General features: G+C 41.9%; 1 protein-coding gene across 1 annotated transcript in view; it reads left to right on the top strand.

Moving 5' to 3' along the window:
- The first annotated feature begins 242 nt into the window (after positions 1–242).
- The window catches only part of thsd7ab (thrombospondin, type I, domain containing 7Ab), a 122,007-nt gene continuing 96,453 nt past the window's right edge, over positions 243–25,796 (top strand). The window contains exon 1 of the mRNA XM_063879199.1: positions 243–1,174. Within this exon, the coding sequence (XP_063735269.1) occupies positions 1,024–1,174 (151 nt within the window). The 5' untranslated portion in view covers positions 243–1,023. The remainder of the gene's footprint in view (positions 1,175–25,796) is intronic.

Below are 25,796 nucleotides of genomic sequence, written 5' to 3'. Positions count from 1 at the left end.
AATTATGAGGCTGTTACTGTAAGTCCTCATTGTCACTGCTTCCATTCCATCATTTCACTTTCACACCCTTTCCCACAAGCATACCCCCCCCCCATCTCCTTCTTGCACTCTGCTTTAGTGTTTTGCTCCTCCTTGCATCCCCCATCCACCCCCCTTCACTTCCCCCTTCACTTCCCCCTGCTCTGCATTAAGCCTTGCTTGTCTCTGATCCTAGAAGCAGTGCTTATGGGAGCTTCTGAGACCAGTGTGAGCACTGCTGGTCTCCAGCCGCCTTCCCAGCCCTGCGAGTGGAGGACGAGTGGAGAAGCAGGGGGGGGAGTTTCCCTAGGCGGGAGAAAGCAAAACGGGAGAGGAGGAAAGGAAGAGAAAGGGAGTAGGAGCATGTCAGAGATGCAGGGAGTATGATAAAAAAAAGGGCAAATGAGAGAGAGAGAGAGAAGATAAGATGAGGGCAGGAGAGAAAAATATAAAAAAAGCTTAGAGTAGAAAAAGAGAAGGAGTGCAGGGTGGCACAGCGAGAAGAGCAAATGAGTGAGCGAATAAGAGACGAAGAGAGAGAGTGAGCGGGAGCAAGCGAGAGGGAGGGAGGCGAACAACACTGCAGACACTCGCCCACTGTCACTGCTCCACAGCCAGAGGACAGAGGCAGCAACGGCAACAGTGTGAGCGGATACGATGGAGGAGGGAGACCGAGGCATCCATCTGCAGCTCAGTCACTGACAGCCTCCTCTGGGACCTTCCTGCCAAGTTAGGAGCAAAAAAAAAGGAGAAAACTACTCTCTCTGTCCTTCACAAGACCAAGTATCGGACCTCAACTCGTGCAGGACTGAATACACACACCCCACACACACACACTCCTCTCTCTAACACTCAGACTCTCACTCACACCTTCACTCTCTCAAACAAGCATTCTTCACTTCTTGTTGCCTTTTGGACTAGTGTGTTTTTATTTTTTATTTTTTTCTACACTGCCTTCGCTGACCTTCTGAGCTGAGTGGATTTACTTTTATCCTGTGGCGGACCATGGGGCTAGGGTGGAGGGGTGCAGCAGGGACCCTCAGAATAAGGACAGAGGGGAGCTGGTACCTTTTGGTGACATTGCTACTGCTCTGTGGTTTCTGGGAGGCTCGCGCACAGACAGACGATGAGACGTCTGTCTACTTCTGGGAAACAGGTACTGCTAAACCTCTAATTACAGATTAAATGCGATCCCTTGTTTTACATATGGCACATTTACAATAGTGGGTAGATGGCTAATTAGTGTGTGCTTTTGCTGCTGTTATCTTATGCGACCTCCCACGCTCTGATCCTGGGATCTGATCATGTGTATTGGTTCATTATCTGTGAAAAAATATCCACTGAATGATGTGATAACTTTTTGATTTTAGGTAATATTTAAAATCAGTGCATCTTTCAGTACTGCCTTTCTATCGAGAACATATCAACGCTCTATGATCGATACACAAACAGACACATTTTCATGCTCAATTAACTTGCGCAGGTCTACTATGTTTCCAGATGACACACTTTGGTTGTCTCATAAATTTGGTATTTGAGGTATATGACTGCGCTGCTGAACTTCAAAGATACATACACATGAAAGATGACCCAGAAAGTCTACAGTAGAGCTCTCTGCTCATGCTGGATTGCATGTCGCACACAGGACAACCGTGATCCATTTTTGAATGGATTACTCTCATCTCCCTGTGTCTCAGGTGATGCACCATTATTGAAATGTTGCTGCTGTGTGTTTCAGCAAGCAGAAGATTGATAGGCAGTGCTGCACAACAGACCCTTGTGAGGGAAGCGGAGTGGAATTGTTTTTGATGGTATTGATATCAGTGTAGATTTTTCATCTTTGCACATGTATGCTTGTGTTCTGCACTGCTGTATGAGACTGTCTATCAGAGATTGAGTCATGTGGAGTCAACTGACTCTCACAGTGGGATCCATTCAATTATATTATCACTGTTAACATGCATGGGAAGCCAACTACAAAGCATGATACCCAGATGGGTCAGATGTTGCAGTGATCATTAGTATTGGGATTTATAATGGACACTGAGAAAATAACTGAAAGAAAAACAACAGGAAGTCCTTTAGGCATGAATTACATTACTTGATTTAATCCTCAATTAGACAGAAGTGCTCAGGATGTTAAGGTGTGCTCTTTTAACACAAAAACAATTTGTCTAAGACCATATTTCTCCGTACCAGTCCCCCTAACCCTATATCAAACACCCTCACTTGTCTTGTCCCACACTACCTCGCCCAGCACCAGTCCCCGGTGACGTATACCACATCTCTCCTGTGGTTCTGCATCTTTAAAGAGGATGTAGCTGAGTAAGGAGATTAAAGGAGCGGGGATTTAACAACCCAGGAAAGACAGCCCAGGAAAAAGACTTGAGGAAGAGAAAGGCCGAGAGAGCACTGCAGGCACAGAGAGAGGGACTAACTTAACCTACATCTATCCTACTGTAGGTCACAGTGATTACGCCTCTCTCCCACGCTACACCACCTTTCTCCCACACTATACATGCTCCTAAACTGGAAAGCTCTAGGCTCTGTGCTTTGAAATGTAATCCAGTGCTTGGAGTTTGTTCACTTCTTCCCAAATAAAAGGTAGCACATTGCTTTCTGCCCTGGAGTCTTCTTTTTTGTGTGCCTCTTTGGTTTTTCACAATTGCCTGTGGAGTATTAAAATCACATAGAGGCAATTTAGGGCTTTGAAACCAAGTACTTTACATCAACATGTGATTATTTCGACTACATTTGCATACTTCTAATTTCCTATGGAAGCTTGTTTTTTTTTTAAGAAAAAACTTCAAATCTGACGATGTTTATGCACATTTGCAGAGTGTGCAGTGGAGGGAATATTCTTGTGGCAAGCAATGCTCTGATGTTTTGCATAGTGATGAGTCTAGCTGAAATACAGCCCCTGTCTTCAAAACTGTGGGGAATTGGGCCTGCATTGCTTTTATTGCCTTGTGTGAAAATATGATGTATCTGTTTTGGAAGGTGAGACAGTTCAGTGTTTTGTTTTTTTGCTCTGAGAATTGTATTCAAATGAGGCAGATAGAGACAAAAGGCTCCTCCAGACGCTGCAAGTGATATTTCTGAAGGTGGCAGGCAAAATAACTGAGGAGAAAAAAAGGAGAACGATTATAGCCAGCACGAGGACGTGGTGGTGATGATGACAGTCATAATGGCTTGCCACAGTTTTTCCGGGGCCTATGAGAGATTGCAAGGAGTTTGTCTCCCTCTCATGCGCAATTTTGACACCATTTTTCTTTTTGTCACTTCCCCTCAACTGTGCACTCCCTACACACTTATTCCTCTGCATCATTATCGCTCTCTTTCCCTGTCTGGCTGTATTTATGTTTAAGAGCTACAGTTTTCCTATATAATGCAACGGTAAAATGTGCAAAAAAAATCCAAAGCGTTGCCAATAGTGAGGAGGCATACATCTTCACACCAGGATGACAATGGATCTTACACATATTCCCGCATCCTGCATGTTCAACTGCTAAGTGCCAACACACACACACACACACACACACACACACACACACACACACACCACACACACACACACACACACACACACACACACACACACACACACACACACACACACACACACACACACACACACACACACACACACACACACACACACACAGTGAGGCAGGTGCATTATTCCTATTCTGGTACTGTGTGCCTGCTTCATTAAATTCTGTTGTTGGAGCGACAAGGTTGCTTGGTTTGAGCTGTCAAGATCTCACATGTGTGCCCGAGGACAAAGCAATTACAGGTGTCAGGAGGTGATGGTGTATTCAAGAAAACAAATAATGTAACTTCTCAATATTTTGGCATTCTCTATACACTCGACTGTAAGTGTTTCTTGTGCGGTTTCTTCATGATGCAAAAATCTGAAATTCAAAATGTTTACATCTTTCTGAGAGGTTAAGGTGCATCAACAGGTTCCAAATGATGTATCAATGATGTTTGACATCCCAATCTGATCTGTGTTTATTAACTCCCAGCCGCGCTAAATGCAGGATCCGTAATCTTTTCTGTGATCCAGATTATCTATCATTCAGATTACGAATGGTGCACCTGGCCCCTGATCAAGACAATCTTATTTCACAGACCGTCTCGCCTCTATGTGTCAAGTCACACTTATCAGCACCTGCCTCTCCACGTCATAGACCTGAAAATTCAGGCACTGGTTATCAAACTAAATGCTCCAAGGTATTATTACTATGCAAACATGTTTGTTGTGTTTGTTATTAGCTGGTAGAGTTTGAATTTTATGGATAAATCAATGCAGATCCACACAACATTTTGAAACACATTTTAGAAAACAATCCAGGTCACTGCACAGGCTTCTGATTGGCAACCTGTTAGATGCTTTGCTGTTTAGGGATGGACATTTTCAATATTTCTCTGACATTTATAGACATTACAGATCAAATCCAGAATGTGTGTGTCTATGCGGGTGAGTGTGTAAATGTACCAGCCCTTTACATGTGTCAGCCCCGCATCTGTAATGACATTGCAGAGACAATGGAGTTTCAGTCAGTATCATACAATGAAGACCACTTCAGCTTTCAGGGCTCTGAACGCGACGGTGTGTCACCACGTCGCGCTGATGTCACCTTTCAATGCACAGGGACAGGGTGACTGCGGCTGACAGGCCATTGTTAGCCGAATACACTCCTCTTTTCAGAGAGGCACTGGCAGTGAAGGATGTCAGCCTCGCTGAGGATTGTTAGTGGTTCTTGCACGATCACCTGCTATTACAGAACAACAGACCAACTGAAAAGGCCGGCAAGAAAACTGAGGGAAAATGGTTATGACAGGTTCACAAGTTCAATACAGAAAGCCAAGGTCATTTATATGGCTTAACGCCCTCAGCCAAACTCATTTTAACGAACAGTTCAAAAGTAGAGCCTTGACATAGATCGAAAAAAAAGTTAGAGTTCTAAGTGGGGAATTGGAAATGCTTAGTTTTGCCTGATCCTCTAAATGCATGTGGACTGACTTCAGCTAAATATTCTCCTCTTCCTGACACTATTAAAGGATTTATTTTGGGCGGCATACTTGATTGACTCATGTCCTTAACTGACCTGACCGCCAGCCCCACCCATTATCCCATGGTTTTAGATTCAGCTCTCTCTGTACACCTTGAAATCCTTTATCTTTAAATAGCCGTTTGCTAATACCTGCGCACACATGGTAACTGACAGTTGTTTTAAATAGAAACACAAACACAGGTTGGCTGAAGAAGCTTTGATACCAGCAGGATTGTGACTGGCATCATTCCAAAACAAGAATATCCCCTGGAGAATCCCGACTCATTTTGGTGAGTGCATTACAACGTGACCCTCTATGACCCTAATTAGCATAGCACCTGAGGGCCATCAGGAGTCTGGAAGGTAATTGGCCAGCCACTGTTTAAATTCCGTGGCAACAGGAAACACATTTAGACCTTGCATATAAATTAAGACAATTTCCTTGGGATTTTCATATTTCATTACACAGTATGCCAATGGGGTTTATTTTAATTCCGTATGCCTGTGTTTTTGTTTTTCATTACTAGTTCAGTTGGAGTGGAAATGGAGGCTAATTGTGTCTGTTGTTTGTGCCTGGCCCTACAACCATCGGAAAGTGAGCACTCAGCAGCCTGTGGAGCCTTCCTCTGGAAACGACAGCCATTTGGCCTCAGCAGCTCTCTGTCTAAAAGAGGAAGGAAGCTATATTTCAAAGTTAGTTTTTGTGATGCTCATGCTCCAGCGGTCTGTGGTTTAGCGTCACCCCAGTGGAAATTGATACAGAGCTGGCCAATAGTGTACAATTACATTGCACTTGCTTTTAAAAATATTCGATGCACAATACGTCACATTTGACCCTGACCTGTTTTATGGCTTTATACCCCCGCCCCTCTCTTTCACTCCAAACTGCTGTGTTTTTAAAAATAGCCAATCCATCCATTGGAGAAAGATTCTAACGAGATGCCAGAGTTTGGTAGAGCTTACACTAAAACCTGGCCTTTACTGATATAGGAGGCATGGCAGGATTAGAGATTACACATCGTGCAAAAAACTTTATTTAGAGTGACATAAGAGGATTCCCGCTGCCTTATTCCACCATATTCAAATAGCTCATCACATATTTTAGATGGGGCACTGTGTCAGCTACACTACAGTGTATTTTGTGGGCCGACATTATGTGAATAAGCAGATCAGTGATAGATTAATTTAGATAGAGTTATGTGGGGAGGATTTTTCCCCCTGATTATCAGCCTTGACCTCGTAAATCAAAGGGACAAAAGCTGCTGTAAAAAGATAAGTATATGATAGAAGTCAGACCTACCTTTTTTTGCTCAATTTTATCAGCATCAAACTGTACATTTAGTCATCTTTGGACATTTTTATGTGAAATCTACAATGTCTACTACTCTTAGCTAAAGGGTAAGGGTTAAGGGTCTTCCTCAAGGGCCTTTTGGGGCTAGTTGCTGTTTTCATTCATGGAATGACTGGGGTAATACAGGAGTATTTCCCCAGTCATTCCTTATAATCTGGTATGAATACATTCGCCTCCCTAATTTCCCGAGCTTTACCAACTAGTTTTTCTCCAGTCTTCTTTAAAAATAAATGGAGGGCTTGGGTTTCACAGTGGTCACATCCCTGTGGTGACTGTTCAAATCTGCACTGAGCCACCAGTTGAAACACAAACAAATGATGTGCCCACATTGAGGAAGCCGAGTACTTTCGTGGTCAGGGAGTGGTATTCAAAACAGGCCTTTTACTCCCATGAGAGGTAACGAGGCGGCTTCACTGGGCTGAAAGGAATAGCGGCGTCATTGAAGAAAGCAGTGACATTTAGAGGCTGTGCTGCTACTCTAATAAAGCCTTAGAGATGGAGGAGGCTCAGGAGTAAATATTCTGCTGTCCATACAGCAGCCCTATCCTTCATCTCTCCCACTGGCCATATTGTTTTTGCTCTGCTGTTGGGAATACATGGGCATATTTTAAAATCCATTTTGAACATAAAAGCGTCTTGTTGCACAGTAGTAGTGTTGTTGCTTTGCTGTCTTTAGGGTAAGCTGATGTAGAACTGGATCGTTTTGCAGCAAGAAGATTAATTCATCATTAGATAATGTCATAAACTGTATACACAGACTGCTATAATCTACTGTGTGCTTAAAGAATGATATATAAAAGCTATTAAATCTGGCTAAGTATCATGACAATATTACTTTTGAATACTGAGCTGCTGCTTTGTGTCTTATATAATCACAATGCTTTTGTTGTTAAAAGTCACTTCTCACTGCTGCAGTTTTGACCCCATTTCTGAATGATTTTATGCTTGTTTTTTGTTGGACCATGTGTTCTTGGTTTGTTGAGTAAACATGGTGCAGTAATTCCTCAGAGTGCCCTAAGCAACAGTGACAGGACAGTGGCTTTAGGTAATTGTTTGTGACAGTAGTTGCCAATCCCTGATTTGATGGTGTTGGTCTGTAGAATAGGGCTGACCCCTCAGTCTTCTGACTTGTACTTGTTGTGCTTCAGTTTCATTTAAATTTGACTGCACAATGATACAATGCAGATGCAAATTAGAGAAGAGTAATTTACTGTAACTAGCTGCTTTGTCTGTGTGCATAGCAGTGCTTTGAGCTAATCGCTAACGTCAGTCTGCTAACACACTCACAATGACAATGGTAACGTAAGCCGACACACAATCAGTAATAAAGATCCAACTTTTTAGTAAGCAAGACTAAGAGTAATATAACAAAAATAAAGTTTAGCACTATCAAATTGGTTACAATTCATCCTTAGAACATCAATGTGTTTCCTATCATTTCCTATATTGAGAATATGAATTGTTACATTCAAAACTTTGACTCTTATGTGCAATAGCCAATCCTAAAATGTACATTCAACATAAACCATGAACCATGATTAGCATGATGATATTATAGTTCCTTTACATTTTTACCAAATTTCATTCCAATCAATTCAATACTTTTTGACATGATTTCGGTGAAATCTGTCCATCTATTTTTAATTCTAAACTATTACCATGTCTGTTACCCTCTCCAGAGAGTCAACCTTCACACTAAAAGGCAGATCTTATTGCTCACAATCTGAGAGAGAAGGCTTTCAAACTGATTTCAAAAGTCAAGTTGGTAGTAAATCCTTCAATTATAGCCTTGATTGATGCCATTGACCTCATTTGCATTCAAGCAGTAGGTGCTTTATCCTTGAAACGGCTGCTCATATCTATCTGCATTTTAATTCTTTAGTGCCAAAAAAAGACTTTGGTATATTTAAGGTGTACATGGCAACCGGAATTGAAGAAGGTGGTTAATTTGTAGAGTCAAAAAGGGAGTCTGCATGTCTTTATTTAAGCCGCAACAACAGCACAATAGTCCTGAAATAAAGAAGGAGGGAGGGGGAGAGACAAAGATGATGAGATGAAGCATAGAGGATTTGTATGCATCTAGGCTAAGAGCACTCTACGCCATGCCATAACACTAGTATTGACATAATAAAGCAGAAATACTGTATATAATGGTAGACGCTGAGGGAGAGTGATAGAACGGCCGGCTAATCATCAGTGACAAGCCCCTGGATTAGAGGGAGGGCAGCAGATGGCCTCAGGCTGGGCAGGGTTGGCCGTATATGAATATCCCAGTAGTAGGTTGATCTGGCTCAGTACCTCCTCATGTCTACAGCAGACAGGCGTGGTGCTGTGTCTGGAATATCTGTGCTTTGGTGGTCCCTTCCCTCCCGTACATTTATTTTACCTACAGGGAAGACCTTTCCTTTTAAAAGTTTGTTGATAATTGGTTAAACTTTGGTCTACAAAACAAATAAAAAGTTACAAAGCCCGAGAGTTCTAAGCCTTTGTATTTTTTATGGTATCGAGTGCTTATATATTTGATTTATGAGGATGTAACAAAGAGAAAAAGCAGCAATGTTCATATCTGAGAACCTGGGAAAGTGGAATTGGAATGTCTTAAATTTAAAAAGACTATTATCAGAACATAAACCCCCTCCAGGACACCCTGTCCGCACTGTGCAGCTCCTTCAGTGACAGGCTGCTGCACCCGAGGTGTCTCACGGAGAGATACCGCAGGTCCTTCCTTCCTGCAGCGGTCAGACTGTACAACCATCATGGCCCCCGGTAGACCCATACACATATAACAACACAGAATATAACACCCCACAGCATGTGCAATATATATATATACGGATTCAAGATTCAAGATTCAAGAAGCTTTATTTATCCCGAGGGAAATTGAGGAAATATATAGTTAATTACTGTGCAATATCTACCTGGCTGCTATACCTCAGAACGGTTTCTGAGGTCTATTTTTGTGTCTTCTGTATAATTGTGTAATTGTTGTATATATTTTTGTGTCTTGGTTTTACATTAAGCTGTCTTGGGCTCTTTTTGCTGTAATGAATCAAAAATGTCCCCTTTGTGGGACGAATAAAGGGATTCTGATTATGATAGTCATAACTCTGAAGATATAAATCCTGGTTTATTTAGTGACATCTGTATTGGCTAAATGATTCCCCTCCCAAGATGGCGCCGAGGATGGCTGCCGTGTCTCGAGCTCCTCAACAACCCCACATCTTAGTGTTTTTATTGTTTTACTTTGTTGGTTGTTTTTAACTTTTTTTGCAACATGCAAACCGCCCAAGCGAGCCCTATCATCCAATATGATAGAGAACAACTTTTACACATCAGGTCGCTGGTGGACAGCAATAATCCACGACGACCTGCAAACAATGGAGAGTCTCCGTGTTTACCTGCTGGAGCTCTACCTGTGGAGCGCAGGAGGAAGAGACCACGAGGTTCCCGGGCCGGGGTCCTGGTCAGGCTGAGGAAACGTGAAAACAGGCCTCCTCTACCGAGTTTACTTCTGGCAAATGTCCAATCCCTGGATAATAAGCTGGACGAACTCCGTAGCAGGGTGGCATTTCAACGGGACATTAAGACCTGTAATGTTTTGGTTTTCACGGAGACTTGGCTCGACCCCACGATACCGGACGCCGCCATTGTTCCACACGGATTCTCCATTCATCGCCAGGACCGGACAATAAAGTCAGGGAAGAGCAAGGGAGGAGGTGTCTGCTTCATGATTAACAACAACTGGTGCTCAGATGTGGAGATCATTTCTTCGGACTGTTCTCCCAGCCTAGAGCACATCATGATCGGATGCCGGCCTTTTTATCTGCCGAGGGAGTTCACATCTGTTGTTCTAACAGCAGTGTATGTTCCGCCGCACGCTGACAACAACACAGCGCTGGAGGAGCTGTATGGGATTATCGACAGGACAGAGACTTCTCGGCCAGAGGCCGCATTTATTGTGGCCGGGGATTTTAACAGAGCCAACATGAAGAAAGTCCTGCCGAAATACTATCAGCACGTCAGCTGCCCCACGCGCGGTGGAAATACACTGGACCATGTTTACACTCCTTTCCGGCATGGATATAAAGCCCTCCCCCGCCCCCCCTTCGGCAAGTCAGACCACATATCTCTTCTTCTGCTCCCCGTTTACCGGCAGAGACTGAAGAGGGACCGACCTGTGACAAGGACAGTGCAGCGTTGGTCCGAGCAGTCTGACTCTGCTCTCCGCCACTGCTTTGGCATCACGGAGTGGTGTGTGTTTGAGGAGGACGATATAAACACACACACTGACGCGGTCATTTGCTACATCGGCAAATGCATCGATGACGTCGTGCCGCGGATTACTGTACGGACATTCCCAAATGAGAAGCCCTGGATAAACGGCGAGGTCCGAGCTAAACTTAAAGCACGGGCCATCGCGCACAGCGGCGGTGATTTGGATGAGTACAGGAATTCCAGGTATGCACTCCGGAGAGCTATTAGCAGTGCGAAAAGACAATACAGGGACAAGGTGGAGTCGAACTACAAGGGCTCCAACGCCAGAAATATGTGGTCTGGACTAAAAACAATAACAGACTACAAAAGGACAACGAGTGGTGCTGAGGAAGTGTCTGCATCTCTCCCAGATGAACTGAACACATTTTATGCACGCTTTGAGAAGCCCCCGGCTGTGGAGGCACCAAAGGCCCAGGATCCCTGCTCACTGGTTTTAACCAGTGCAGATGTGTGTAGATCTCTGAAAAGGATCAACGCACACAGGGCTCCGGGACCTGATGGCATCCCTGGCCGTGCTCTCAAGGTGTGTGCAGTTCAGCTGGCAGATGTGTTCACAGACATTTTCAATAGGTCACTGCTCCAGTCTGTAGTCCCCACATGCTTTAAAGAGTCCATCATTGTCCCTGTCCCCAAAAAGACAAAACCCATCTGCCTCAATGACTACCGCCCAGTTGCACTCACCTCCATCATCATGAAGTGCTTTGAGCGGTTAGTCAAAACTTTTATCACCTCCTCCCTCCCTGACTCACTGGACCCCCTGCAGTTTGCCTACAGAGCAAACAGGTCCACGGATGATGCCATCTCCCTCACCCTCCACACTGCCCTCTCCCACCTGGACCAGAGGAACACTTATGTGAGAATGCTGTTCATTGACTACAGTTCAGCATTCAACACCATTGTGCCCTCCAAGCTCATCATTAAGCTCAGGGACCTTGGGCTCAACAGCGCCCTCTGTGACTGGATCATGAGCTTCCTGACGGGCAGATCCCAGGCAGTGCGGATGGGGAACATCACATCCTCCACCTTGACCCTCAACACCGGAGCCCCTCAGGGTTGTGTGCTCAGCCCTCTCCTCTACTCCCTGTTCACGCACGACTGCGTGGCCACACACAGCTCCAACACCATCATCAAGTTTGCTGACGACACGACCGTCATCGGCCTGATCACAGACGGCGACGAGACGGCGTACAGAGAGGAGGTCAGAGCCCTGACATCTTGGTGCCAGGACAACAACCTCCATCTCAACGTCAGCAAAACAAAGGAGCTGATTGTGGACTACAGGAAGAGGCAGAGAGAGGCACACACACCCATCACCATCGACGGGAATCCTGTGGAGAGAGTCAGCAGCTTCAGGTTCCTCGGGGTAAACATCAGTGAGGACCTGACATGGACACATCACACCAGGGTCATATCCAAGACGGCTCGACAGCGGCTCTTCTTCCTCCGCAGGCTGCGGAAGTTCAACATGGACTCCAGGATACTCTGCAACTTCTACAGGTGCACCATCGAGAGTATCCTGACTGGCTGCATCACCGCCTGGTATGGCAGTTGCACCGCCCTCAACCGTAAGACTCTACAGAGGGTGGTGAAAACTGCTCAGCACATCACCAGGACGGAGCTGCCATCCATGGAGGACCTCTACACCCAGCGGTGTAGGAAGAAGGCCGGTAGGATATTAAAGGACCCCCATCACCCCAGCAACAATCTGTTCTGTCTGCTGCCGTCTGGCAGACGGTACCGCAGCATCCGGACCAAGACCACCAGACTCAGAGACAGTTTTATACCACAGGCTATAAGACTACTGAACTCCTGAGCTGTGTGAATGTCTACTCACATCTTTTTATAGTACACACATACATATATATATATATTATACACATCTGCCATACATATCTGTTTATAGTACACATATCTATATATTGTACATATCTGCCATATATATCTGCTATACATAATATATGCATCTGTCCATACCTCCTCATTCAACAGTGTAAAGTGTTTAAATACTTTCAATGTATTCCACATATGTATATATTTCACATCCTCAAATCTTTATTGCTGTTACTGTAAATATTCTTCTCTCTTTTTGCACTATTTTATTTATGTTATTTGCACCATGTATGTTGAGTTGTTGGAGGAGCACGCGACATAAGATTTTCATTGCCAACATATACGCTGTATCTGCTGTGCATATGACAAATAAAGCCTTGAACCTTGAACCTGAATATAAGATCAATTTGGAGATGCAAGTCCAAAGTACATGAGGGTGCAGGTCAAAAGTGCATACAGTGCAGGATGAAAAACTGGCACAAGGCACTTTATGGTGTTCTCCTGTTAATGGCATGTGTATTTTACTAATACACGTCCAGTTAGATATCACACATGACGACCATTAGTGGAAGCAAAGATGCCTTGTGAAGCTACTGACATAGTGTACCCAGTATACATTTTTTTTTTCACAGCAATTATAAACACTTTTTTGCATTAAAAAATAAGCTCTTTCTGTTTGCATGTGATGTAATACAGTTTTTCCAATGAAGAAAAACCTGCTTTTTTCGGTTAAAACGAGCTTGGCTGTTTCTGCTTGGTAGTTCAAACACATACACACACTGCTGCTAGCCCAAGTACGACACAGGTATCCACACATACACTCTCTGAAAGGGTCTTAAACATACTTTTAGTTATAGTAAAAGCTTTACCGGTCTCCAAGCGAAGATAGTTGACATTCTCCTTTCTCAGCAAAGCATTCAGGTCAAGGGAACATCTTCAATGCCAAGGGGTTATGTACACTATGATGATGTAAGGTGTATTCTGTACATTAAAATTGACGTTGCAGTGAGCAGTTAAATAAAGAAATGTACTGTTAATCCATAGTATTTAAGTTCAAGAGGTAGGGAATTTCAATTCTACAATGGGGTTTCCTGGTTTCATTTAATGCTATAACCCATAAGGTAACTTCTGCTGCTTTTAAATGGTTGCATAACTGAACCTAAAATCCTGAACACCATCCAACTCTTCATCCATCCATTGATTCAAATTTGTATTCATCTGTTCGTCCATTAGCCTTTTTTTTTATCACATTGCCCATTGTGCAGTGGGTGGGCGGCGTGGGCCTGCACTCATGGTTGTCATTTAACACACTCGGTATCTGGCAAACATAACAACACACACACACACACACACACACACACACACACACACACACACACACACACACACACACACACACACACACACACACACACACTACATTCCACTTAAACCACACTTGTAATCCATAGAGAGAGAGTTGGCATTTGCCTTTAACACAATGTGTTATCAGGCAGCTTTTAACGTGTTTTAGCAGTTTCACTCAGGGAAGAGAATTCCACACCTCCAGTTATTGGTAGCTCAGTGCTAGCATGTGACAGATTGTGTTTGTCATCCAATCTTATCATCTCTGTGTCAACGGGCTGTTTTTAAGTGAGGATAGATTTGATATTTAATCATTTCTAAGTTTAGGCTTTATAATAAGAATAACATTGACTGAATGAACTCTTCATCATATATAACTATAAATCTGACTTGTCTTCCTAAATAAGGAGAATAAACGTATTATCCTCCCATTGGTTGATTTCGGTAACCAGACCTTTAGGTGTGAATTGTAATAAAACTCAAGTTGTTTTTATACTCAAACTCTGATAATGCCTGTATTATGTGTCACTGGTGTTTCCAGTCCTATAAGTGTAATGAAAATAGAGTGCAAGCAGAAAATAGGCAAATTAGCTTTTGTCATTTAAAGATTAGGGAAGCTACACTCCATTATGAGAGCACACAAGCAGATCCAAAACAAGCTGCACACTGCAGACACACTGTAAAGAGCTGATGAGAATTGATGTCCCGTTGATGTGTCCTTTTGTTTTGTCGCAGCACACTCCCCTAAGAGGACTCATTAATGAACAAGCAGCCAAGACAAGCCCGGCTACTGTAATTCATCATGGCACGTGTGACCTCTCCTCACTGCCACTGGCTGTTCACATCGTGCCCCTTCTTCATCCTCTATAGATGCACAGGAATGTGCTGGATACTTAAAGCCTGTAGCTCCATTTATTCAGGATTAAAATATCAGAGGATTAATATTTTCAATTGCATTGAATGCTTTTACATTTCTTTTTACTTGAGTGTGCGAGCTGTTTGTCTCCCTACGTGCCCCTCAGCTTGTATTGGTTACAGGGTTGTCTTTCTTTCTCTTATTTTTTATGCTGTTTCCCCTTTTGACATGACATGAATCATTAATTCTGCTCCTACAATTTCCATACATCAGACATGACTCATGGCTAAAAGCAAAAAGGGCATTGCAAAAATGACCTCAATGCATGTCACGAGAGACTTGTGTCATAAAATGTGGCATGTGTCTGTTGACCACTGCCTTTCCTGCAGGCGCATACTGTGTCTGAGTCGTATCATGCAGTGTTTTCATCCAACTGTCCTGGATGTTCTTTTTAGCATTTGCTCAGTTAATTTAAACTTAATACTATTGCTTAATTCTCATAACTAAAGCTTATTTGACCACAACATCTTATTTTACCTCCTATGTGTGTAGCTTTTTATCATTCAAATGTGTTGGTGTGAGTTTCTGATATGTTGGAGATGGATAACAGATGCTTTCTTTCTCTGGAATATAATGGAAGAAGATGGCACTTGTCTTCCTCTTCTCAAAGCGCCAAAAATAACATGATTTTCCAAATGTCAACAGCAATGTTTCTTACACCAAAACAATTCAGGTCTAGGACAAAGCATTATAGTTAAAAAAAATAATATGTTGTTCAAATTGGTTAGTAGAATGTGCATTTAATTTAAATTAGAAAACAGCCATTGATATCGATTTCCAATATAAACTTTTTGGCACTTTGATCGTGGGGGGAGACTTTTTTATTTACCTGTTATTAGCTGGACAAATCAATCTGAAATATTGACAGAAGATCCTGTCTTAAAAGAAAATAAATGTTTGAAAATTATTCAAGGGCCCCTGGGCTCTTGAACCACAACTAATTACAAGACAAAGCTTTGGGAAATGCCATCCATCACCTACATGTTTCTCCAAGTTCATTCTTCTGAAAGGGCCTCATTGAAAACCCAGTGTTCACAGGCAGAAAGGGGAAGAATAGCCTTGCCTCCTCATAGAAGCAGTGAAAAATTGGCCACTTGCAACAGGCATTCACCCATTTGCTGGCACGCTCTCGTACTCAGGATGAGAAGTTTTGTGGAATTACAGCCGTGCCAGAAGTCCTTTGGAGGGCACGCCGCTGTGTGCTCCAGACTTCCTTTCTTTTAAATGAAAAACTCAACCTACAATGATCTCACACTGTTAGGTGTCATCAATCTGTGGAGGTTTCTAGTTCTTTTTAATATTTTTTGTGACTGAGTGTTGTAATTGAATTTTTCTGGGTTACCTGCTCCCCTTCAACCTGCTTCCTTTTCTTCTACTTCACTAAGTGATTTCCTGTTTCCGAGAATGACTTTCAACAGTCCTCAGAGATCCAGGTTCTTTCTGAGCTTGTGAAGAGAGCACAAATGATAACAGAGCAAGAGTCTTTATAGTTGACAATATGCAAGTCTATGGAGGCAATTGCTGTGGTGTGCAAAGGCTATGTCAGCTGATAAATAGGGATCTTTTTATTTGAATTTTATTTCCTGCCAGTATACATTTCATTTGAGTCAAATCTCCTGTATTCCTTTACTTTGGAGCTGTTATTAAAAGTGACTAGACAAACACATTGCAATATCTTTTTCTTTAACCTGCAGAAGGCAAGGATAGAGTTTGCCGTGATTGAGCAATAAGAACAATCCCTGTGGGATTTTTAGGGCTTATATCTCTTACATCTCCCCAGGCGTGTTATCCACGCTCTCTGTCACTTAGCTGGTTGGGATTCAGTAAGCAGTGGTTTGTTTCGATTTAATTGGACGACACCTCGTGCATCTATCGGCCTAATCTTGCTTATTGGTGAAATACGTATGTGAAATAAGAATAAAGACATAGAGAAACATACATCCCTGTGTACATACGAGGACCCTAAGCTCTGTGGTACGGTGTGTCATTAAAAGTTCTCATCAGCTGTCAGAAGACCCAGCCGTCTTTCAGCCGGTTACACCTGCTTGTGTGTGTGTGTGTGTGTGTGTGTGTGTGTGTGTGTATGTGTGTGTGTGTGTGTGTGTGTGTGTGTGTGTGTGTGTGCGCGTGTGCGCGCTGCGTGCATGCGTGGTTCTATGAAAGCACGACCAACAAGATTATTTAGCTGTCACAGCTGCCAGTCAAAGCTTTCTCTGCCCCTCTCACCCCCACCCTCAGCCCCATCTGAAAGCTGCTGACAGCTGTAGTCATGGCAACAGAGATAATATGATGGCTGTGTATATGTCAGCACCTCTGCCCCTGCTACCTGCGACTGTACCTGTCGCGCACGCCTGACATAAATTTAATGGGAATATGTTAAACTGTCACACCGTTGATTATGTGTTGTCCAGCTGTCTGTTTTTATCGAAGTAGTTTTCTTGAAGTTGAGGACAATGAGTGATTGACTGTGAAATAATTGTTCATTATTCTTCTAATTTCTCTACTGTTTCACAAGACATATTGTTGCAATTGTTGCAATAGAGCAGAAATATGATTATATATAACTCCGATCTCCTAAGCCTCAGAACAACAATGGAAAAATACTGACATTTATTAAGTATCGCCTGTATAGTCTGATATTTGTATTCCTGTGTGTTGTAGAGCTCTATTGCACCACTGTTGCATGTTTGGTCAGTGACATTGACTTTGTTGACAGTTGTAAACCCCTTCACAGCAATTATAAAAAAATACAAGCATATAATTGGGACTTGTTTTCAAAGATTTAGGCCCTCAGCAGAACTGCATGGAAAGTTGATATTAAAAATGCCTGTTGATAATTGTTCAGATTGTTATTATAATATACTGTATATTGTTGCTGCAGTAGCCTGTAAGCAGTGTTTGTGATGTCCAAGTTGCTATATATTAATCTATTGTAGTTAATTATAATGTTCGAGTACTTGACATGACATTGAATCCTAAAAAGAGCATCAAGGTTATCAGCAGACTGAAAAAGGTGTAGTACATAATATTCCCAAGCAAACTTGATGCCAAAAATGAACATGAGACAAACATTTAATGCCAACATGTCATTCTGATTATACCTTTTCAATGCTACTTCATATTTGAGCATGAACTGAAGGAAGACATTTCCTCAATATCTTGAGATATTTGTACCACTGTCTACCTTCTCCTTTCTTCTATTTTTCCTTGAAAAGCTGTCATAAATGATAAAAATGGTATTTAATCACGTTACTGAAGTATGCTCTCTGTCTTTGGACTTTAATGCAGGGTTCTACACTTGCTCTGAATTGTGGAGCTGATCCTGTCTTCACTCTGCCATTAGAGTCAGAGGCAGAGTTTCCCATTAAACAGGTGAAGTTGGCCTCTCTGTCTGGTAGTGTCAACATCCCTGAACATATTTTCTTACTCTGGGCTTCAGTTGGGAATTTTAGTGAGCTGTGTTGATGCAGGTGCTGTTTGAGAGGCTTTTCCTCTCCAAAAGACTAAAACTGAGGAGGAAACACTTGTGTGTGTGTGTGTGTGTGTGTGTGTGTGTGTGTGTGTGTGTGTGTGTGTGTGTGTGTGTCAATCTGTGTGTCTATGAAATGTAGGTCAGTCCTGCTGTTGTAGTCTGCAAGTGAACCCTATATACATATCAGGGACAATCTGACATGTGGCATGTGTGCACTCATACATGGGCATGTGGTATACCAACTATTCAATTGATCCTCCATGTCTGTCTTTTTTTACAACTTCACTTTATTTAAAGTCATAAATAAGTACTGCAGCCCACCAACAACTCCTCTAAATCACAGCAGGAGTAGTCAGCGTGGGAGCTGTGTAAGTAGCACCAGCAGCAATGGGTCAGCTCTTCACGCCTCTTGAACAATATTTAAGAGAGGCTAATTTCTGATGAAATCTTGCCTTTGTCCACTGTTAATTTACAGAGGATTAATATCATTAGGGCCCGCTCATACATGCTCACAGCCTTCCTCATTGACTGTCGAGTCCGTTGTGAGTAAAAACTGTAGCTAAAGACCCTGCCGCACTTTGCCGTTTACGTGGTGGGAGACTGCAGATGAGGAGGAAGTGAGGGAGGAGTGGATGAACAGAGACAGTGGGAAAGAGAGAGCAAGTGAATTACCCTTGGATGACTTGCAGTAAGCAAATCAGTAGAGGAAAGAAAGGACCTTAATCAATCCTTGGTTTTTCCACAGATTGTCCACACTATCAAATAATATATCTACAATATAGAGGTTCTGCTGCACTTTGACTTCAGTAGGAATAACCCGACTTCCGTCTTCCTGTGTTACCAGATTCTAACAAAGTCTTGACTTCTACTCTTCTGCATTGTGGAGTATAAATCTAAAGTTGCTTCAATAGATATTACATTTTTCTGAACCAAAATCAAAGCTTTAATGAGAACTCTAAATGCACACATCTATTATGCTACTACAGTATCATTTTATGCAGCTCAACAAGAAATCAATCCGATGGAAATATAACTTTTACCATGACTGAACAAGCTCTAGGGATTTGTCCACCATCTTCTTTAAGATGTAGTCATGTTAGTAAAGGATCACTTCACAGCAAGTATAGAGAGGAGGAATGATTACACCCACCATCAACATGTGACAACTGTCTGAACCTATGAAGAAAACATGGCCATGGTGAATTGTAACGATAATATCTAAGCCGACATTTATTATAAGTCAAGACCAAAACCATGAGTTGAAGATAAACTCATCTACTCCCATCCAGCCCCCTGACCTCCACATCTTGTCGTGTTTCACTGCACTCCCTGAATAACTCACACTGCTCCTTGGATTGACAATGAGTGTTATGTGAGGTATGTTGTCATAATGTTTCCTCATGATAAAGGACAGTTTTCTGTTACTGCATTTTACAAAGTAGAGAGAACATGTGTTTAAAGTGGATGCTGTAGATGCAAACACTTGTAGTTTAGTTTAATTAAAACAAAGATATTTAGGTGTGAGTGCTACGATGCATTGAGTCGTCTCTAATATTCCTCCCAATGCATGGGAAATAGTGCACGGAAAATACAAAGAAGCTTGTAGAGCTCCAGTGTTGAATAGTTTTAAGATGTAGCTCACAGACATTTGGAAAACATAGACTTATATCTGTTTCATCAAATTATTCTGGCCATTTAAAAAACATGCTTATATTTGTTCAGGTGGTGAATCGGTACAATTATGATAAATCTTATTTTGTTGTGAAGATCCATGTTTGTGCTCCCTTTGTACCTTTTGATATTGAGTGTTAGAACTTCTTGAAGTTAGGTTTATTTCCACAACAAATAAATACTTGGAAGATGAAGGCTCTCAGACCTATAAGGCAACTAATGTGATACACTATGGATGTCATGTCAACAATTACTAATTTACTAATGCTTGTTAAGTGAATCCATTTAAAATCGTGGGATATGAAAACAACAAGTATTAGTGAACCTATAATCTGCTGTATGATGAAGACATGTGGTTGTCATGAAATTTGCAGGTTGACACTGAGCTGGTTAATTCGTATTTCAGTCACTGTAATTTAAACTCATTATCTTTTATTGTTTCCATCAACATCCTTCTAACGTATTATCAGTTGTCTTTCTTATGTAGTGAAATACGAGTTATCACAATATTTTTTCTTCATTGATTTGCTCTGCTTGCAACATTCTTCTGTCGGACTGCCATTAGTCTAGCTTTGGCCTGGATGGATATGAATCAGGTCAAGTCAATTTATTTTTATTTAGCCCAATATCACAAAGTTTCCTCAAGTGACTCTTCAATCTTTGCAGCATACTTTACCTTCCACCCCTGTATCCTAAATGCTAATTTAAAAAAACTCCCTTTAAAGAGGAAGCTGGAAGAAGACTCAAAGGATACTTTTTCCAAGCAGACATCCCAAACATGCCATGTGTACACAAAAGACTTGAAAATTAAAAATATTATAAACATACCTGATAACTTCAAGAAACCACAGCCAGTGTCATTCCTCATATAAACTAAAACAGAGTCAGAAAATGCACAAGGTTGACAAGATCAGACAACAGAGGGGAAGATTCAGGCTAGAAAAGCCAATCCTGGAGCTGTCATTTCCTCTTAGCTGCACGATCATCATAAAAAGAGAAAAGCCATCATCAAATCCTCTATAGCCTGTAGTATAGACATTGACAGTAATAACCTTGTGTGGTGTTTGACACTAAAATGCTCTTTTGTCAGTGTAAATAGCCGATGCCTCTCACGTATGGGTTGACCACATTGGGATATTGTTGTGTATAGAGGCGGGAGGAATATGAGAGGGGAAGAGAGAATAGAGATGATGGAATGGGTGTGAAAGAGGAAGAGAGCTGCAGAGACAACAGGGACCCACTGTTAAAATGAATACAGCCTCTCAGGATGGAGCAGCAGACTCTAGGGGCGGAAATAATCAGACTACCCTCTGTGTGCTCTACTGCTCTGCTGCCAAATTCTATGATTGATCAAGTCAGAGCTCCTCTCCTTATTAACGCTGATCATATATAGCCAGCAGCAGCGTTTTCAAACGAGACTTTAAGGACGAGGAGGAAGAGCACTCGTCTGAAATTTCTTTCCATCTGTCAGGTTCATTTTATCCCTGATATTGCCGGTATACCCTGATATGTCTGTCAAAGTCTGCTTGTCAAACGACATGGCTGACTTTTAAGCAGCCACCATCAAACATCTTTGAAAGACACCATGTTGGCCTTTGAGGCAAAACTGTTTCATACGAGTCAAGTTTGATCGTCTCTCTGTCGTCTCAATCTGGCATATAAAATTTAGAGTTTTATTTCCACTGTAGGTATCAGGCTAGGAGTAAATACACCAACATCAGCTAAAGAAAATGAGAAATAATAGTTCAAAGCACCGGTTTCCTCTTATTCAGACGCAAAAGTGGGTTTACTTTAGGTTCTCTCCAAATCCTGTATCAAAGCTGCTCAATCATACCTTCAAATTCTTTTGCCCGATGTCATTGCTGAATACGGGGGAAGTGTTGCAGAACAAAGCGATAAAGATGATGGTCCAGGGCAGCTTTGGAATAGCTTTGATCCTCTACCTACTGGGGTGCCTTTGAAACAGCCTCTTTGGAGTGAAGATCGTTCTGTTGAGGGTCTCGTCTACAAAATGCATCTCTGCGGTGGACTGTGCTTCCAGCATTATTCACTGGTGGCCAAACCAAGACACCGTTTGCCAAACCCTGCAAAGACTCTCTTTCATATGGGTGTATTTTGGACTCTCTCACATATCAAGGATTTCTTCAGAGAAGCTTTTCACACCCAAAAGCCACATTTCAGATGTGTTTCTTGATTTCACAAACTTACTTGCCAGCTGTGATTCAAGTCTTGTATGTGTTAGATTTGAAGCTGAAGGATAATCGTGGATAATGAAGGTTGTTTTTTCTTTACTCAACTCAACTTTTGCTGAATTTGAATACCATCCAAGCACACATTCTTGGTGTGTAGCTTTGTTACACCAACAGTAAAATGCTTCTTTGAACCGACAGAGGATCATTCTGCTTCAAGTGCTTTCCAGGTTGTCTCTGACCGAAGTACATTGTTTTGATATCTAATTTATGAGTAATGTATTATTTGAACTAGTGCTGAACTGATAGATGAATATTGTTGTACTAATACTTTACATGATTCATCAAGTTATTGGTTGGTGACGTAAAAGGAAAACAATAATTCGGGAATCCAACTTGGCATCTTCAAATTCCTTGTTTTTCAACCATGTCAATGGCATAACAAAAAATGCTACAAATCCTCACATGGAAAAAGCAAGTGCTCATTAACAGGGCAGGGCTCCGCAAGCCTGAAAAATTAAAATAGCTTTCTCTGCCTACTGGGGAATTCATTTCTTCAATGGACTACAATTACCATTGACACTGAAACATGAAAGGAGGCACAATTCCCTTTATTGCAAATATGTGTTTTTATAGAAAAAAGGGGTCCAATTTAAATACAGCATGCTATTTGCTGCTGTTTTAATGCGTCACAAGATGCATTCTTTGTAAATACACATATGCTGATGCTGTTCAACTGGACAGATCCAAAACTGCTGAGCCACTTACTCATCCCGTGTTATCGCAGACAGAATTTACATATTTAGCCGTCAGTGTTAAAATATGCAGCCATGGTGTTGACATTCACTTTCCAGTAACATCCGCAAAGCGTCCGACACGTGAGTGAGGCACATCTGGCCTGCAGTATCATTAACCCACATTTATTCCCAGATTACACAGTGTTGTCACAGCCAATGCCCTTCGTGGGCAACATGTACACAGACACAAACAAACAAGTCCCTAGCACCCACTCGTTTCTGCTGCTTTCAGTGCTCAGATGCTGTGTTCATTTTCCTTTATCGCCTTTTTGCCACCATTATTTGCTCTTGAACAGATGGAGCAATAAACTAGCTTGTAGGCCTCTATATGCTAACACTAAGCCTGCATTTTTAAGGACACTGCTGCCACATCCATGCTGACTTTATCTCTCTCTCCCTCTCTCTCTTTGCCCCTGTTGAAGTCCATGTCAAACCAGTTCGTCCACCTGGCTGTCCTCCCACAGCCCTCTGCCCTCATGTCCCACTCTCAAGCGATTACCACTCTAATCCATATTTAATGGATTCAGCGCTCTCTCCTCCTGTCCTGCTGCTTGCCCCTGATTAAAACCTCTGTGTGTGTGTGTTTCAATCCAGATGTTACAACTGGATCAAGGAAGCGAGAAAGGTGTCTTAAATAGACGAGTCATAGCACAGTCTTTTCCGGTTTGAGTTAGGAGAAATGATTGGCTCCCTTGTTCAATCACAGTTACAGGGAAGCTATTATCTTGTATGTGTTTAATCTGATTGTGTTGTCTCCACTTACATGGACTCGGAAGTAAAGTGTTTGATCTCTCTGCTGTCGCAAACTGAGGACAAATGACAAAAAGGGAGTAAGGGGATGAGATTTATGTGTTTATTCGAGATGATGGTGTGTCAAGCTGCACATACAGATCTGGTTCAAGTGTTCTCCTTGATTGTTTTCTCTAGATCCAAATCCATGTAAGGTAGCATTTTGGATATGTGTGTGCTCGAGTGAATGTACATAAGAGAAAGTATCGGCATGCATGTTTTAATTGCCTGAAGAAGTGCATATCCTCAAAGCTCCCATCCCCTTTCTGCCTGTGTGTTTGTGTATCTGTGTGATAGAGTAAAATGCTCAGAGACCCCATCTCATTTCTCTCTCTCTCTCGTTCTCTCTCTCTCTCTCTCTCTCTCATGTTTACCTGGAGCAGCACAGAAATGAAATGAAAGGGCAGAAACAGAGAGTTGTGTGCTCATTTATCTTTGCACCTTTAGAAGGGGGTGGCAGTTTTTACAGCTCACACCTCCTGGTGCGATCATAGCACTCTTATGTGTGTGAGTTACCTCACCTTGGACCACCTTCTTTACCTGCTCTATTCGGCCGCAATTTCCTTTTCTGCAGCTCAGGGTTGGCAGTCTATTAGCTTCTCTCACTCTGCAGTGAGCAGGAACGATTTAAATATCATGTTCCTTGAAAGCTTTGTTCTTTTTTCTCCTGCTAATTTATGGAGGAAACTAAAGCAGTGGGTGGCTCATTTATACATAATGATATTCCTTGTGATGTCACTTCTTGTTATGTCACTGTCAGGATGAGACAGAGTGTAAGTAAGGAAGATCAGATGAGGGCTACATGATGACATGCATGTACAGTACCGATGGAGCAATTCACAGACCAGTCCTGTAATCTATACGTGTTGGACTTCGAGTGCCATCCTTTTCATCTTCAGGTCTTCTTACCTGCATCTATTGAATCGTTAAAGGGATACATCTGAATTGGAAAGCCGTTACCCATTGGAAAATATTCAGATAATGGAGGTAGGGCCCCCCAGAGACATGCAGAATATCAAAAAGAGGTACCAGCAACACCTAAACAAATAAATAAACAAACAAATATCCCACCTAAGAGAATCATTGTCAGTGTATATTTAGCATATTTTCACTGCTTTACCTTTCCCTTCATTTGTTATTCTGCTTTCTTTAAAGGCTCCAGACTCCTTTTTGATAAATATAGTAATTATCCATTGCAGAACTCGGTAGTTGCTGTGCTACAGCTGCCTCAATCGCTTGGTTTGTTATTGTGTGACTTTTTTGAATCCAAACTAACCCTTCAAAACACTGTTTGCTGGAGGAAGTGTCATAAATAAGTTGCTGTTTTTGTCAGAGAAAGCTAGTAGCATTGAAATGAGCAAATATAACAGCTTCAACCCATTCTGATAATACAGTGTTGTAAATTATAAACCATAATGTCACTATGCTTATAGAGATGATGGATAATTTATATCTATTTTTATAAGAAAATGTTTTAAGGGTTCCATTTTCATATAGATGTGGCTATTGATTGATTAAGTATTACAGTCTTGTGACTTTTTTATTAATTTACACAATAAATATGTCAGCAGAACAATCATAACATATTGCCATGTAAATTACAGGAGCAAAAATAGCCCTCCCTCTGTCTCTGTTGATGTGCTCACTAGAGAAAGAAATGGAAGCTTATTCATGACACCTTCCTGCAGCACTCAGCTGTTGACAGTGTGAGCTGGAAAAAAGGTTTGAAAGTGACTCAAAACTTCAACTTTTATGAAAAGTTTTTCCTCTAAAACAGAGCACAGGCTGTGTGGTGAGTTTTGAAAGCCCAAAATATCTGCAACACGTGACAGAGATGTCATTCAGCAACCCCAATAGTATATTACTTTGTTATACGAGTCAAAAGATTGGTACATTCTGCAAATGTGAACCTTATGTTTAACTGCAGGGATTATCTTTTGAAGGAAAAGATGTTATCTGCATGCAATGTTGTTTTTTCCTCTCTAATTGAAGTGCTTCAAATATCTTTGTTTTCTTGGTTGACCCTTCTTTTCTTGCAGTGTTTCTTTTTAGTAATGCTGACAGTAAGCATTAAAACATATTCA

Source organism: Eleginops maclovinus, chromosome 3 (genome assembly GCF_036324505.1).
Source record: "Eleginops maclovinus isolate JMC-PN-2008 ecotype Puerto Natales chromosome 3, JC_Emac_rtc_rv5, whole genome shotgun sequence".
NCBI classification, from domain to species: domain Eukaryota; kingdom Metazoa; phylum Chordata; class Actinopteri; order Perciformes; family Eleginopidae; genus Eleginops; species Eleginops maclovinus.
This window is presented reverse-complemented; position numbering and strand designations above follow the sequence as displayed.